Raw genomic sequence first — 14,290 nt, 5'->3', positions numbered from 1 at the left:
ATGGGAATGATGGACGATGCACCTGTCGCCACCAACTCAGTGCTGCTGTATGTGAAATGGTCACAAAGTGGGGGCCAGAGCCCCTGTGGTGTAAATTGGTGCAGCACCACTGACTTCAAGGGATTTTTGTCCCAGCTCTGCTTGTCCATCTCTCATTGCCCCAGACGGGACTGCAGGCTCCTCAGGGGCTGGCCAGAACGAGTGCGTCTCTGCACAAACAAGCTGGGTCCCTAGGTAGAAAACCCCACTCCCTGCACAGGGTGAGTGACCCCGCTGCACCATGGAGCCCCGACATCCCCCGTGTATCCCCCTTTGCCCAGCAGCTGGCGCTACCCGCATTGGCAGCCTGGCGGGTGCACGTCCCTCCAGCGTTTGGCTAGATCACGGCAGGGCTCCCTGTGCCCGGGCAGGGCGGGGCCCGTCTGTCAGATCAGACTCTCCACTGTGGTGAAAGGCCCCAGGAGCCGGCGAGGGCAGTAAAGTCCCCTCCGTTTGGGGCCGGATTGGTGACCCGCTGGGTGGCGACTCCGGCTGGGGCTATGCTGGGGGTCAGGCTGAGCTGGTCTCTTCCGGCTTCGGCTTCCACAGGCCGGATCGGCAGCGAGTGTCGAGCTGGCGTCATCCGTCCGAGGGTTCAGTGGATTCGCCCCGCGGGGCCCTGGGCCAGGGGTCACAGCAGGGTCCGGGAATGGACGTTGTTGGGCTGCTGCTCACTGCGCAGTTTTAGGAATAGGGGGATCCCCTGGGTCCAGCTGGATTCCAAACAACCTATTTACCAGCCGTGCAGGGCCTGGCCGCATGTTGGGTTTCTGCCATAGACCCCCATGAGAGCCACCAGAGAGCAAAGAAACTAGTTTAAAGGGACATCACCCAATTCCCCTGCACTCCCCTGGGCGCAGCCCACCCAACCTTCTCCTAGTGCTCCAGGGGAGGGGAGGGGCTGGGTGTATCCCGAACAGGGAGGGGACCCATCGGGTATGTAACGCTGAGCGTGGCGCCCCCTTCTGGCGACTAGCTCCAGTTCAGCGCCCCCTTTCTTCTCTTCCACCATTGCAGCGCCCGGAGTCGCGGCTGCCCCGTGTCTCGGCCGTCCGGCCAGGTCACGCTGTGATCCCCGTTCTGGGGGAGCCTTTTAAAGTCAGACCCCTCTCTCCTCTCCTGCTAGCGAAACCCTTCCTCTGGGGCTCCTAGCCCCCCCTCGGGCCTTCCTAGCCCCCCTTACCTCAGGCCCCCACCACTGGGCCCAGCCCTCGGGCTGTAGAGAAGCCCCACCTGTCCCCTCCCAGGCGAGCTTCCTTCTAGCCAGCGCCCTGCACGCAGCCTGAGTCACTTCCCCTTTGCAGCTTAACTGGCTGATCGGGCCCCCCCTTAACCCCGCTCTGTCAGGGCTGGTGCAGGGAGGGGATCGCAGGGTCCTGGTATGGAAAAGGTTGGGCCACAGGGAGGGGGCCCTGCAAATAGCAGGGAAGAAAGGGGAATAGAATGGGGGGGGGGTAGATGGAGCAGACCACGGCCCCTGCAGACCACGGCCCCTGACCGACAGACCACGGCCCCTGCAATGGGTGGGGGGTGCCTCCATGGTCATTTGCCCCCCGTGAGTCCCCAGACGTGCTGTGTGTGACCCCCTCCCCCGCTTTCCCCTCTCAGACATCCACGAGTGCAACAAGACCCAAGATATCTGTGGCCCCAATGCCACATGTATCAACACCATTGGGAGCTACTGGTGTGAGTGCCGGGCCGGCTACGTCCCCTCCAACAGGAACACAACCCTGTGCCAAGGTGGGTCCTGCCGCGGGGGGCATGGAGGGGGCACCTGGGGGGCTGGGCAGGGCCTGGGGTTACACAGGCAGAGGTCTTGCCCGAGGGGGCAGGGAGCTGGGAACTAGTCTGGGACGCTGCGCCAGCCCCCCTGTTCCCCATGGACGGGGTCCCTCTGGGTCTCAGCCCTGGCCAGGGGGAGCTCAGCCTCCAGGCCCTCCCCTCCCCCAGCCCAGCCTGTCCGTCCACTGGGGTGTTTCCGGTTGTCTCAGTGCCACAGGCACCAGCGAGCCCAGGTCTGGCTCTGGGAGCGGAGCAGGGCCAGGCCGGGGAGGGGTGAGCAGGGCAGCCAGGGGCCGGGCGTCTCCCCCCAGCAGTGCCTGTATTCCTGCTGCACGGCTGGATTCTCTGCCCTGGGAAGAGGCAGCAGGGGGCGCAGTCTGTGCCTAGGGGCCACTGTGGGGCCAGCCCGGGGCTCCCTGCTGGATTCTCCTCTCCTCCCCTCCCGCCCCCCCCAAACACACCCCAGAACCACCCACAGCTGGGGGGAGAGGGCTGAGGGGAGATACGGCTGGGATGATTCCACAGCCCCCACGGCCCCACCCCACAGCAGCTCAGTCCCCCCAGGACAGGGAGGGGGGACGGTTCCTTTCACAGAGACCGGCTTGCGGGCAGAGGATGGGGAGAAGGGACTGCACACATGTGTGGGGCTGAATGGCCTCCCAGAGGGGGGGCAAGTGAGGCAATTTGCCCCAGGCCCCGCAGGGGCCCCCATGAGAGGTTTTTGGGGCCCCTGGAGCAGGGTCCTTCACTCGCTCCGGGGGCCCCGGAAAACTGCCTAAGTGCCCCGAAGACCCGCGGCAGGGGGTCCTTCCACCCCTGGACCCGCCACTGAAGTGCCAGGTCTTTGACAGCAATTCCCCCTGCCGCCAAAGACCCCAGGCCCCCTGAATCCTCTGGACGGCCCTGGCTGAATGTGTGTGTGTGGGGGGGGTCACTGCTCCCCCTGCTGGAGGGAATGAGTCCTGCTTTCTGTGCCTGGCTCTGGTGCATGCACCTACCCAGCCAGACCCCACATTTCCCCCCACCCATCTCTCACTCCTCCTCCCTTTCCATCCCCAGAGCTCCCCTGCCCCCTGCTGCTGGCTGATGACAACTCTGCCGGAGCCAAGGTGAGTGGGGCACAGGCCTCGCGGGGTCGGGGAGATAGACCCCGATTCCCCTTTACATGCCACGTTGCTTTTCACTGATCTCGCCCCACAAGGATTCTGGGGCCAAACTCGCCCCTAGGCAAAGAGCCAGTGGCCAGTCCCTGGAGCCCCTGCAGTCCAGCCACGGCCCAGGCCTTTGCCCCAGGGGTGATTCTCACCCCCTAGGATCAGCAGCATCAGGCTGCTGCAACATGCTTCAGCTTGCAACCGCTGTCCCCCACCATCTCTTGCAAACACCGTGCACCCGCTAAGGGCCAGATGGGGCATTGCCCGCACTTCCTCTGGCACCTGGCTTCTGAGCCGAGGGATCCTCTCGGGACGGGGGGATGTGGGCTGCAATTCTGTGATCTCTTTTCCTGAGCCAGGCCTGGGCCTTGTTTTGCAGAACATCCTGAGCAGCTTCCTGGCACAGGTGGGAAGCCTCTGCCAGGTGACGCTGGAGGAGCTGAAGCAGATGAACTCTCAGAACGCCAAGGAAAAGCTGCAGGTGCCAAGCCAAAGTTTGGGGCCTTGCTGGGTTTGTTTCTGTTAGGGGGAGGAATTGCTGCTCCTACTCAGATCTAGTCCCAGGACTATCTATAGAGATGCAGCGCCTGGAACAGGAGATAAATAAACAGTGGCACTTCCCAGAAATTCCCATGCCTGCCTCCCCAGTGGGCTCTGTGCCCAAGAAGCTGGCTCTCCTAGGTTCCTAGGCTAGACGGGACCATTGTGATCATCTAGTCTGACCTCCCAGGCAGCAATGTCAATGGCAGGAGAACTTGTTTTTCCTTTCAGGGGGATTGTGGGAAGGCAGTGGAGGACTAGCAGTCTGGGAATGGGGGGCGCGGCAGGGGCTCAGACACTGTGACACCAACACCCCCCATGTTTGCTTGGCCAGGGCTTCTTGGAGATTCTGGAGAAGCAGATAAATCTGGTCGGGCAGCAGAGCGAGAGTGTGGAGTGGAGACACCGGATCGCGACGGAGCTGATGGCCCTAGTGGAGAAGCTGCTGAGAACGCTGGCCCTGACCGTGCGTGATAGGATCAGCATCACATCCCCCAATGGCACAGGTCAGCACCTGGCCACGCGGTCCCAGTTGGGCTTTCATCACCCACAGACTACACTTGCACCCCACTCCCCACAGCGCCCCCTGCTGGGAGATGGGAGCTCCCCCCACAGCCAGTGCTCCCGCCCTGCTCCCCACAGTGCCCCCTGCTGAGGGAGGCTGGGACTGGAGTAGCTGGGAGCTCCTCCCACAGCCAGGAAAGCACCTTGCCTAGCTACAGGCTTCCTTTCCCTGTTCTCTGTTGTGAGCCCTGGCTGGCATTGTGGTTGCAGAGCTGGGGCTGGCGTTCAGGCAGGCTGGGAACCAGAGCCAGGAGACCGTGACGCTGCAGCAGAGCAAGACGCAGATGGAATTAAAGTGGGCTGGAGCCCCAGGGCAGAAAAACGAAGGTATGTGGTCATCCCCTGTGCTGGGGTGTGTATAGCGATGGGCACGGCCAGGGCATTGGGAGCAGCAGCACAGCGCCCCCTAGCGCCAAGCTGGGGTGTGTAGGGGGACAGGGCATGGTCAGGGCATTGGTGCCTGCACCTCCAGCAGCACAGCGCCCCCTGGTGCCAGGCTGGGGTGTGTAGGGGGATGGGGCACGGCCAGGGCATTGGAGGTAGCACCCCCAGCAGCACAGGGCCCCCTGGCACCAGTCTGCCCCAGGGACCCTCCTGCCCTCCATTTCATCCGTCTCCTCTGTCTCTTGCAGGCTTCATGCTTGTTGGGCTGCTGACATACCAGGGGATGAGCCCCATCCTGGACGGTGCTGGGCGGGTGGAGGCGCCCGAGTGGGACAAGATCGGCCGGACGGGGAAGTGGGCGCAGGAGCTGGGGCGGCCCAGCTACCGTGTGCTGTCTCCAGTGGTGTCGGCCTTCATCAGTGACCCGAACCCCCAGGCACTCGGCCTCTCCGTCAGCATCCGCTTCAGCCACCCGGTGCCGGTGAGCCCCTGGGCTGGGCATGGGGGCAGGGCCGGCTTTAGCAAGTGGAGGGCCCGATTCCTGCGGCTTGTACTCACTGGGCGGCGCTCCCAGGCTTTGGCGGCATTTCAGATCGCCGGCCAGGGGAGGGGGGCCGTGGGGCTTGTCGCACTCCGGCCGGGGTCCTGGGGCTGGGGGCTCTGGCCGGGGGAGCTGGGCCGCCGAAGACCCTGGAGCGGACCGCCGACGGGGTGAGTAAAAAAAATTAAAAAGGCACCTAAGGCGCAGAGACTAATTCCGGGGAATCGAGCGAATGGGCCTAAAGACGGCCCTGCATGGGGGGAGGAGAGCCTGGGGCACTCGGGGACAGAGCCTGGGCCCATCTCTAGTAACACCCCCCACCCCAGGCTGCAGGCGAATCCGCCTCCCACACAGGGACAAATTGATGCTCTGTGAGCCCAGCCCAGCCCCTCGTACCCCCCCGACCTGCTCTCTCGCAGTCTGGGGAGACCGGCTCCAACCAGCCCCCCACCCCTCTCCTGCCCCCCATGCACCAAGCGTCTCTCTGTGCCCAGGAGAAGAAGACCGACCTGCGCCTCCTCTGCGCCTACTGGGAGCCTGGCAGCAGGCGCTGGGCCACCGATGGCTGCACCCTGCAGAAGTTGAACGCCACCATCACCCGCTGCCAGTGCAACCACCTGACCAGCTTCGCGGTGCTCATGGCCTTCTACGAGCTGGAGGTAGGCGCGGCCCTCGCTGGGGCCTCGGGACTGGGCTGGTTCTGCTCATCCCCTCAATCCTCCCCAGCGGAGCAGTAGTCACTCCAGATTCCCCCTGGAGTAAACCCATTCCCCACCAGCAGGCAGGGCCCTGGATCTGATCTGGAGCACAAGCAGCCCCCCCTCCCACAGGGGACAGACAGACTCCCCAGGTAGCAGAGACCGACGTGCCTGGCTGGGAAGCTGTGGGGCAGCAGGGGCAGGGAGCTCACCCCATTGCATTGCAGGGCAGGGAGCCGTCCCCATCCCCATCGCTCAGAAGCAGGGAGGGGTTAAATGCCTCACTCAAGGAGACACAGTGAGGTGACATCAGAGCTGGGAACTGAACCCAGGAGTCCTGCCTCCAGCCCCCCTGCTCCTCTCCAGAGGTGGTAGAACCCAGGAGTCCTGAGCTGCAGCACCATAGCCACAAGCGCATCTGTCTGGTCCAAAAGCAGCTCCCTGCCAGGCAGGGGCTTCCTCCCGCCAGGCGGGGGCGCTCTGCTCTCTGCTACAGGGGAACAGCCCCGGCCCCTCGCACTTTCTGGTGCCCCCGTCCTGCAGGGACCGGTGCCAGGGACTCCCCCTTGGTGGGTGGTGACCCTAGAGCCCCCTCGGCTTCCCATGGCCCTGGGGCTGTGGGTCAGCCCCTCGGGGGGACGGGGGGGCTGGGCAGCATTGAATCCATCTGGGCAGCTGGAGCCAGCCAGACTCTGGTTCCCGCAGGCTGCCCGGTGTCGCCACTAGGGGGCGCTCCCAGCCGCGGTGCAGAGCGAGGCCGACAGGCTAGTCCGGCTGTCCCCTAACGCCCGGCCTGGCTGCTGCCTTGGAGGGGGGGACCCTGACTAACCCCCTCACCCCACCCACCCCCGGCACAGGACTGGACCCTGGACGTCATCACCAAGGTGGGGCTGGTGATCTCGCTGCTGTGCCTGCTGCTGGCCATCGTCACCTTCCTCTTCTGCCGCGCCCTCAAGGGCCCCCGCACCACCATCCACCTGCACCTCTGCCTGGCGCTCTTCATCGCCTACACCGTCTTCCTCACCGGCACCTCCAGCACCGGCAACAAGGTACCCGCCCCCCCGCCAGCCTCGGGCCCAGCGCCCCCTCCTGGGAGCTCCTCCCCACCACCAGCCTCAGGCCCCACTCCCCCCCGCCAGCCTCAGGCCCTGCACCCCACTGCACCTCCCCAGCCACCCCCAGGCTCCACTCCCTGCAGCACCCCCTGCTCAGAGCTCCTCCTCCTGCAGCCAGCCTTGGGCGCCGCTCCCTGCAGCGCCCCCTACTGGGAGCTCCCCCCGAGCGAGCCTCAGGCTCCACTCCCCACAGCGCCCCCTGCTGGCAGCTCCCCCAGCGAGCCTCAGGCCCCGCTCCCTGCAGTGCCCCCTGCTGGCACAGGCTGGGGCTGGAGAACCAGGAGCTACCCCCACAGCCAGTGGTCCTGCCTTGCTCCCCACAGTGCCCCCAGTGCCTGGGGCTGAAGTACCCGGTAGCTCTCCCCAGCCAGTGCTCCTGCCCCACTCCCCACAACGCCCCCTGCTGCCCAGGGCTGGGGCTGGAGGAGCTGGGAGCCCGGCCCTGACGTCCCACGTCCCGTTGGCTGCAGGTGGTGTGTGGCGTGGTGGCCGGGCTCCTGCACTATTTCTTCCTGGCCGCCTTCTGCTGGATGTGCCTGGAGGGCGCCGAGCTCTACCTGCTGGTGGTTCAGGTCTTCACCCCCCACGGCCTCAGGCGCCGCTACATGTTCCTGCTGGGCTACGGCGTGCCGGCCCTCATCGTGGGCGTCTCGGCCGCCACCTACAGCGAGGGCTACGGCACGGCGCGCCAGTGAGTCACCGGCCCGGGGGGGGGCCCATTGCTCGCGGCCAGGGGCTCGAGGGGAGCAGGGCCCCGTGCCCAGGCAGCACACGGGGGCAGGAGCGGCTCAGCCGGGCGGCCGCTGCCATCCGGGCCCACCAGGGGAGGGGAGGAGTGGGACTAAACTGGGAGGAGTGGTTGATACGCTGGAGGGTAGGGATAGGATACAGAGTGACCTAGACAAATTAGAGGATTGGGCCAAAAGAAATATGATGAGGTTCAACAAGGACAAGTGCAGAGTCCTGCACTTAGGACGGAAGAATCCCCTGCACTGCTACAGACTAGGGACCGAATGGCTGGGCAGCAGTTCTGCAGAAAAGGACCTAGGGGTTACGGTGGACGAAAAGCTGAATATGAGTCAACAGTGTGCCCTTGTTGCCAAGAAGGCTAATGGCATTTTGGGTTGTATAAGTAGGGGCATTTCCAGCAGATCGAGGGACGTGATCATTCCCCTCTATTCGGCATTGGTGAGGCCTCATTTGGAGTACTGTGTCCAGTTTTGGGCCCCACACTACAAGAAGGATGTGGATAAATTGGAGAGAGTCCAGCGGAGGGCAACAAAAATGATTAGGGGGCTGGAGCACATGACTTACGAGGAGAGGCTGAGGGAACTGAGATTGTTTAGTCTGCAGAAGAGAAGAATGAGGGGGGATTTGATAGCTGCTTTCAACTACCTGAAAGGGGGTTCCAAATAGGATGGATCTAGACTGTTCTCAGTGGTAGAAGATGACAGAATAACGAGCAATGGTCTCAAGTTGCAGAGGGGGAGGTTTAGGTTGGACATTAGGGAAAACTTTTTCACTAGTAGGGTGGTGAAGAACTGGAATGGGTTACCTAGGGAGGTGGTGGAATCTCCTTCCTTAGAGGTTTTTAAGGTCAGGCTTGACAAAGCCCTGGCTGGGATGATTTAGTTGGGTTTGGTCCTGCTTTGAGCAGGGGGTTGGACTAGATACCTCCTGAGGTCCCTTCCAACCCTGAGATTCTATGATTCTATGACCTCATGGGGTGGGTGAGCCCAGCGTGAGGGGGGGGGGCACCCTCCTGCTGCTTGGGCCAGGGCCCCCGCCCAGGACACTTGAACAACACAGGGAAGCTCCCAGGCACCATGGGGCGGGGGGAGGGGAGGCTGGCAAGTCTCCATCCCCCACTCTGCTAGTAGGGGGGCAGACCCCACCGTGCAGCGCCCCCTGCTGGCAGGTGAGTGACTGACCCGTGTCTGTCTCTCCCCCCACAGCTGCTGGCTCTCGCTGGAGAAGCAATTCATTTGGAGCTTCCTGGCACCCGTCTGCATCATCATCTTGGTAAATCCCCTCCCCCAGCGCAGCCCCCTGCCAGCGCCTGGCCCCCTGGCCGGCCCCTGAGGGCCTGGCTGGCAGCTGCCCTCGCTTCTTTCCCCAGCCACCCAGTCCCCACTCCAGGGAAGCTGGGCCCCTCGCTCCCCCCCCGCTCCAAGTCCCCAGTCCCCAGGGGTAGAGCAGTGTCACTATGGGGAGTGGGGCGCCCCTGGCCCAGGCAAGGGGCTGCCCCAGGGGCTGCACAACTGGCAGATCCCATAGCCCCCACCCCTGGGACACAGCTGTCCCTCTCCCAACCCGCCTCTCCCCTGCCCCCGGCAGGTCAACGCCGTGATCTTCGTGGTCACCGTCTGGAAGCTGTCGCTGAAATTCGCTGACATCAACCCCGACATGAGCCAGCTGAAGAAGCTCAGGTAGCGGGCGCGGCCCCCGGGCAGCAGAGACCCTGGCAGTGCCCTGCTGCCCCCCGTCGGGGGAGGGGGAGCTGGGGGGGGGGATTAGAGTAGCGAGATGTCATCTCCCCATGTGTGGGGGGAGGAAGCCACATATGAGTGACATTTTCCCCCACTGCCTACTGGCTGGGGGGCGGAGTCTGGGGAGGTGGGGCTGTGTGCAGGAGACGTCAGTCACATGGGGGGGTTCAGACTCGAGGGGCGGGGCCCTAGGAGAGAAGGGGAAGTGGGGCAACCCCTGAGGAGGGAGGGGAGATGGGCTGTGACTGAGGGGTGGGACCCCAGGGGGACAGGAGCTGAGGCTGAGGGGAGGGGCCCCAAGGGGGGAGGGGAGCTGGGCCGTGGTGGAGGGGCGGGGCCATGTGACTGGTTCCCCTCCCCCGCAGGGTGCTCACCATCACGGCCATCGCCCAGCTCTGCGTCCTGGGCACCACCTGGATCTTCGGCATGTTCCAGTTCAACCAGCGCAGCCTGGTCGCCTCCTACATCTTCACCATCCTCAACAGCCTGCAGGGGCTCTTCATCTTCCTGCTGCACTGTCTGCTCAAGAAACAGGCCAGTCCCCCGCCAGCCGGTGCTCAACCCCTGCCCCACAGTGCCCCCCCCGGTGCCCCCACAGCCAGCGCTCAACCCCCCCCCCAGCCCATACAGGCACCCCCACAGCCAGCGCTCAATTGCCCCCAGCATAGCCCCACAGCCAGTGCTCAGCCCCGCCCCCCCCAGCTGGTCCTCAACCCCCACCCCACAGCACCCTCCTCCAGGCACCTCCCCCCAGCCAGTGCTTAACCACCCCCAGCGCCTCCCACAGCCAGTGCTAACGCCCCCCGAGGCTCCTTCCACAGCCAGTGCTCAACCCCTGCCCCCCGGTACCCTCCCCAGGCACCCCCCCAGCCGGCGCTCACCCCTCACCCCACAGCACACCCCTGACACCCCCACAGCCGGCACTCAACCCCCGCCCCGCTGGGCACCCCCACAGCCAGCACTCATCTCCTGCCCCACAACGCCCCACCCTCTGCCCCACCCCCAGGCTCCTTCCACAGCTGGTGCTCAACTCCTGCCCCACAGCCCCCCCACTGGGAGCTCTCCCTCTCACAGAGTGTGGGGGAGTCAGAGCTCCGCACCCCCCACTTCCTGCGATTCACCGTGACTCTCAGCCACCCAGTAAAACAGAAGGTTGATTAGCTGACAGGATCGCAGGGCAAAACGGAGCTTGTAGGTACAGAGAACAGACCCCTCAGTCAGGTCCATCTTGGGGGGCAGGGAGCTTAGACCCCAGCCCTGGGGCTCCCCCCATTTCCCCAGCCAGCTCCAAACTGAAACGCCCCAGCCCCTCCTCTGGCCTTTGTCTCTTTCCCGGCCAGGAGGGAACCTGATCGCTTTGTTCTCCAACACCTTCAGTTGGCACTTTGCAGGGGAGGGCCCAGGCCATCAGTTGCCAGGAGACAGGGTGTCGGCCATTCTCTGTGCAGACACCATCACACTGGCCCTCTCGGGCTCTGCACCAATCACACCCCCTTATCCCACCACCTAGAGACTTGAGAAATGCATAGGGGAAACTGAGGCACCCACCCAGTATTCAGAGAAAACATTAAGCACATTCCCACTTCGTCACACCCCCCACCAGCCAGCGCTCCTGCCCCACAGCGCCCCCCACTGGGAGCTCCCCCCAGTGCCCTCTGCTGGGAGGGGCTGGGGCTGGGGTAGCTGAGAGCTCCCCCCCTGCCCGGCCAGTTCTGGCCCCTTGTCTCTCTACAGCTGAGGCCCCACCCCCATGAGCACCCCTGCACTGTGGGGTGACCAGCCCTCTCCTCTCTCCTGCCAGGTGAGGGACGAGTACCGCAGGTGGCTGAGCTGCGGCAGCTTCAAAGGACCAGCCAAGTACTCCAGGTTCTCCAGCTCGACCACCACGCGGGTAAGTGGGGGGACGGGCCAGGCCAGGCTCCACAACAGCGCAGGAGCCTTCTGCCCTGCAGCCCTTCTACCCCCCAGCCTCCCTCCCCTCCTGCTCCGGCCCCCATGGCCAAACCCCACCCAGCAAGTGCTCACTGCCTCCTGCCTGTGTTGGGGAGGGGGCGTGTTAGAAGAGAAACGAGGCAGAGCTGGGCTGAAAAGGAATTAGAAACCAGAGAGGGGCTGGGAGCCCTGGGGTCTGTCCCCAGCTCTGCTGGGGGAAGGGGGATCTAGGAGCCAGGACCCCTGGGTTTGCCCCAGTTTGGGGGGGGGGTGGCTGAGAGCCAGGACCCCATTTGTCATGTTGACTCACCATGAGGCAGCCTGGGAGGAGGGGACAGTGGGGGTCGAATCCTGCTCTAACCTCCGCCCCCCCACTTCCAACAGGGGCTCTAGCCATCACAGGAGTCAGCGTTGTAGCTCTCTTGCGCTCAGCCCATTTCTGGACACTGCAGCTTTGCACATGAGAAAACCCGGCCCCCTGCCCCCGGCCTGGCCCTGCCCGTGAGCAGAGACCCATCTCGCACCTGGACTCGCTGCATGCAGATGCTTCAACAGTTGCCCAGTAGAACCGTTACGCTGCCCAGCCGCCCCCACCCGCTGGGCACTCACCAGCCCCAGGCCTGCACGCTGCCAGCATCACCAGCAATAGCGATACAGGCAGCAGGGCAGCCGCTCAGCTCCGACGCGACGTACTCTGGCCACAGGGGGCGCCTTTCCCTTCGGTATGAACGGGTCCCTGGCCCCGCCTGCGGTACGATGCTGGGCTGGGCTGGGCGTGGGCAGTGGAGATGAATCCAGCCAGCAGTGATGAACCCACCCCCCAGAGGACCCCGCCCTCCACCCAGGGACTGCAGCATCAGCCACTGCCCTTGACTTCGATGACGGTACGACACGGCCTGAGCTGAAGGAGGCAAGCGGCCCCAGCCTGTGGCAGCCCCCAGGGCTCGGCTGTCTGTGTCTCACTGTTGACACTGTTGTTTTTTTTTAATGATCTTTTTAAAGTTATTAAAATATTAAGTTTTGTGACAAAAACAGCTGCTTCAGGGAGCTACGTCTGTGGTGGCTGGAGAGAACCCAGGAGTCCTGACTCTCAGCCCCGCCTGCTCTAACCCTCTAGATGACACGTTCTAAGGGCAGCTGGGCCCACGGTGATCCTCTGAGCCCAACTGTGACGATGCAGTTCTGGCGGGACCCAACTGAGAGTGCCAGTTCAGGAGAAATCGCTGAAAACAGGGCAGTCACAGCCCAAGGCTTGGGTTTTTCCACCAGTAAGTCAAACCAAACCAGAGGTTTTGGTCTCACCCCACTGGCTAACCACAAGTCAGCCAAGCAATTCCCTTAGATACTCCAGTTTCCCAGTATCACCACCAGTGCCACTCGTCCTGGGGATGAATGGTTATGAAAACCAACAACCCAATAAAGGAAAAAAGTTCTCTCGATCCCAAAGGACCATGCCCCAGACCCAGATCAATGTACAAATCAGATCTTACCCACAAATCACGCTGTTGCCAATCCTTTAGAATCTAAAATCTAAAGGTTTATTCATAAAAGGAAAAAGATCTAGATGAGAGTTAGAATTGGTTAAATGGAATCAATTACATACAGTAATGGCAAAGTTCTTAGTTCAGGCTTGTAGCTGTGATAGTATAAACTGCAGGTTCAAATCAAGTCTCTGGAGTACATCCCGCGCTGGGATGGGTCATTCAGTCCTTTGTTCAGAGCTTCCATTTGTAGCAAAGTCCCTCCAGAGGTAAGAAGCAGGATTGAAGACAAGATGGAGATGAGGCATCAGCCTTTTATAGTTTTTTGCAGGTGTAAGAACCTCTTTGTTCTTACTGTGGAAAATTACAGCAAAATGGAGTCTGGAGTCACATGGGCAAGTCCCTGCACTTTGCTGAGTTACAAGGCGTGTTTGCCTTCTCTCCATGGGTCAGTTGTGTAGCTGATGGTCCTTAATGGGCCATCAAGCAGGCTAAGCAGAGCTAACACCAACTTGTCTGGGATGTCACTCAGAATCACAGCACAAGTTTGAAATACGGACAGGATAGAGCCAATATTCATAACTTTAACTACAAAATGACACATGCACACAGCATAATCATAACCAGCAACCCATAACCTGGTCTTAGACACCTTATATGACCCCCTTTACATAAGATTTGGTGCCACTCCAGGACCTTGGTTACAACCATGTTCTATATGGTCCCAGATTATATCAATAACGTCACACCAACCAGCTGCAGAACAGGCCCCCGCCCTCCCTGGATTCACTCCTGCTCCATTGAGTACAGAACGTCCCAGCTCCATTTGGAAAGGGCCAGGGCTGAGAATCCACCACGCCCCTGGGAAGCTGTCCCGGGGTTAATTTACCCTGCCTCAGAGGTGAAAGTAAGCCGGTACACTTCGGTACGGTGTAGCACAAGAGCCGGTTTGCTGTACCGGGGTGGCCCAGCTCCCCTAGGGGGCAATTTAAAGGGCCTGGGGCTCCAGCCCCTGCTGGGAGCCCCAGGCCCTTTAAATTGCCACCAAAGCCGCACTGCTGGAGCCCTGGGGTAGGGCTGCGGGGCTCTGAGGGCTATTTTAAAAGTCCGGGGTTCCCGCTGCTTCTACCGCCCCGGCCCTTTAAATAGCCACCTGAGCCCCACTCCCACTACTCCAGGGCTCCGGCGGCTATTTAAAGGGCCGGGGTGGTAGAAGCAGGGGAGCCCCAGGCCCTTTAAATAGCCCCTGGAGCCCAGGGCTGCTGCTGCTACCCGGGGGGGGGGCACTTACCTTACAGGGGGGGCTGGGGCTGGCTCTGACTCTCAGCCCCGCCTCTTCCACCCTAGGCCCCGCCCCTTCCAGGGGCCAGAGCCAGCTCCAGCATACCAGTAAGTCACTGGACTTACTTTCACCCCTGCCCTCCCTACCGATTTCAGATGTGAGGGTCTCACTTCCAGCCCTTTGGCTGCTAGACTGAAGAGCCCATGATCACAGTCCCCATAGACTGACCAAGTCATCCGTTCCCTGTGTCACGGACTCACAGATCGTGCCCACTCTTGGCCCTGTGCGG

At 62.5% G+C, this 14,290-nt stretch overlaps 1 protein-coding gene across 1 annotated transcript; it reads left to right on the top strand.

The window, feature by feature from the left end:
- LOC123353844 (adhesion G protein-coupled receptor E5-like) lies at nt 1–12,270 on the top strand. The gene is made up of 15 exons (XM_044995260.1): nt 1–67; nt 1,648–1,779; nt 2,881–2,930; nt 3,355–3,456; nt 3,850–4,021; nt 4,290–4,406; nt 4,712–4,944; nt 5,499–5,663; nt 6,560–6,751; nt 7,288–7,508; nt 8,773–8,839; nt 9,155–9,246; nt 9,672–9,840; nt 11,108–11,197; nt 11,623–12,270. Exons 1-15 carry the CDS (start codon nt 1–3, stop codon nt 11,629–11,631), a joined length of 1,878 nt encoding a protein of 625 aa, XP_044851195.1. The 3' UTR covers nt 11,632–12,270.
- The last annotated feature ends 2,020 nt before the right edge of the window (nt 12,271–14,290 follow it).

The sequence above is a fragment of the Mauremys mutica genome, chromosome 20, assembly GCF_020497125.1.
Source record: "Mauremys mutica isolate MM-2020 ecotype Southern chromosome 20, ASM2049712v1, whole genome shotgun sequence".
NCBI classification, from domain to species: domain Eukaryota; kingdom Metazoa; phylum Chordata; order Testudines; family Geoemydidae; genus Mauremys; species Mauremys mutica.
This window is presented reverse-complemented; position numbering and strand designations above follow the sequence as displayed.

Bases quoted from the DNA above. Each gene is read 5' to 3' on its own strand.
- LOC123353844 (XM_044995260.1), top strand. From the start codon at position 1: ATGGGAATGATGGACGATGCACCTGTCGCCACCAACTCAGTGCTGCTG. The intron at 4,945-5,498 runs GTGAGCCCCTGG...CTCTGTGCCCAG, and splicing joins GCTTCAGCCACCCGGTGCCG to GAGAAGAAGACCGACCTGCG. The intron at 6,752-7,287 runs GTACCCGCCCCC...CGTTGGCTGCAG, and splicing joins CCTCCAGCACCGGCAACAAG to GTGGTGTGTGGCGTGGTGGC.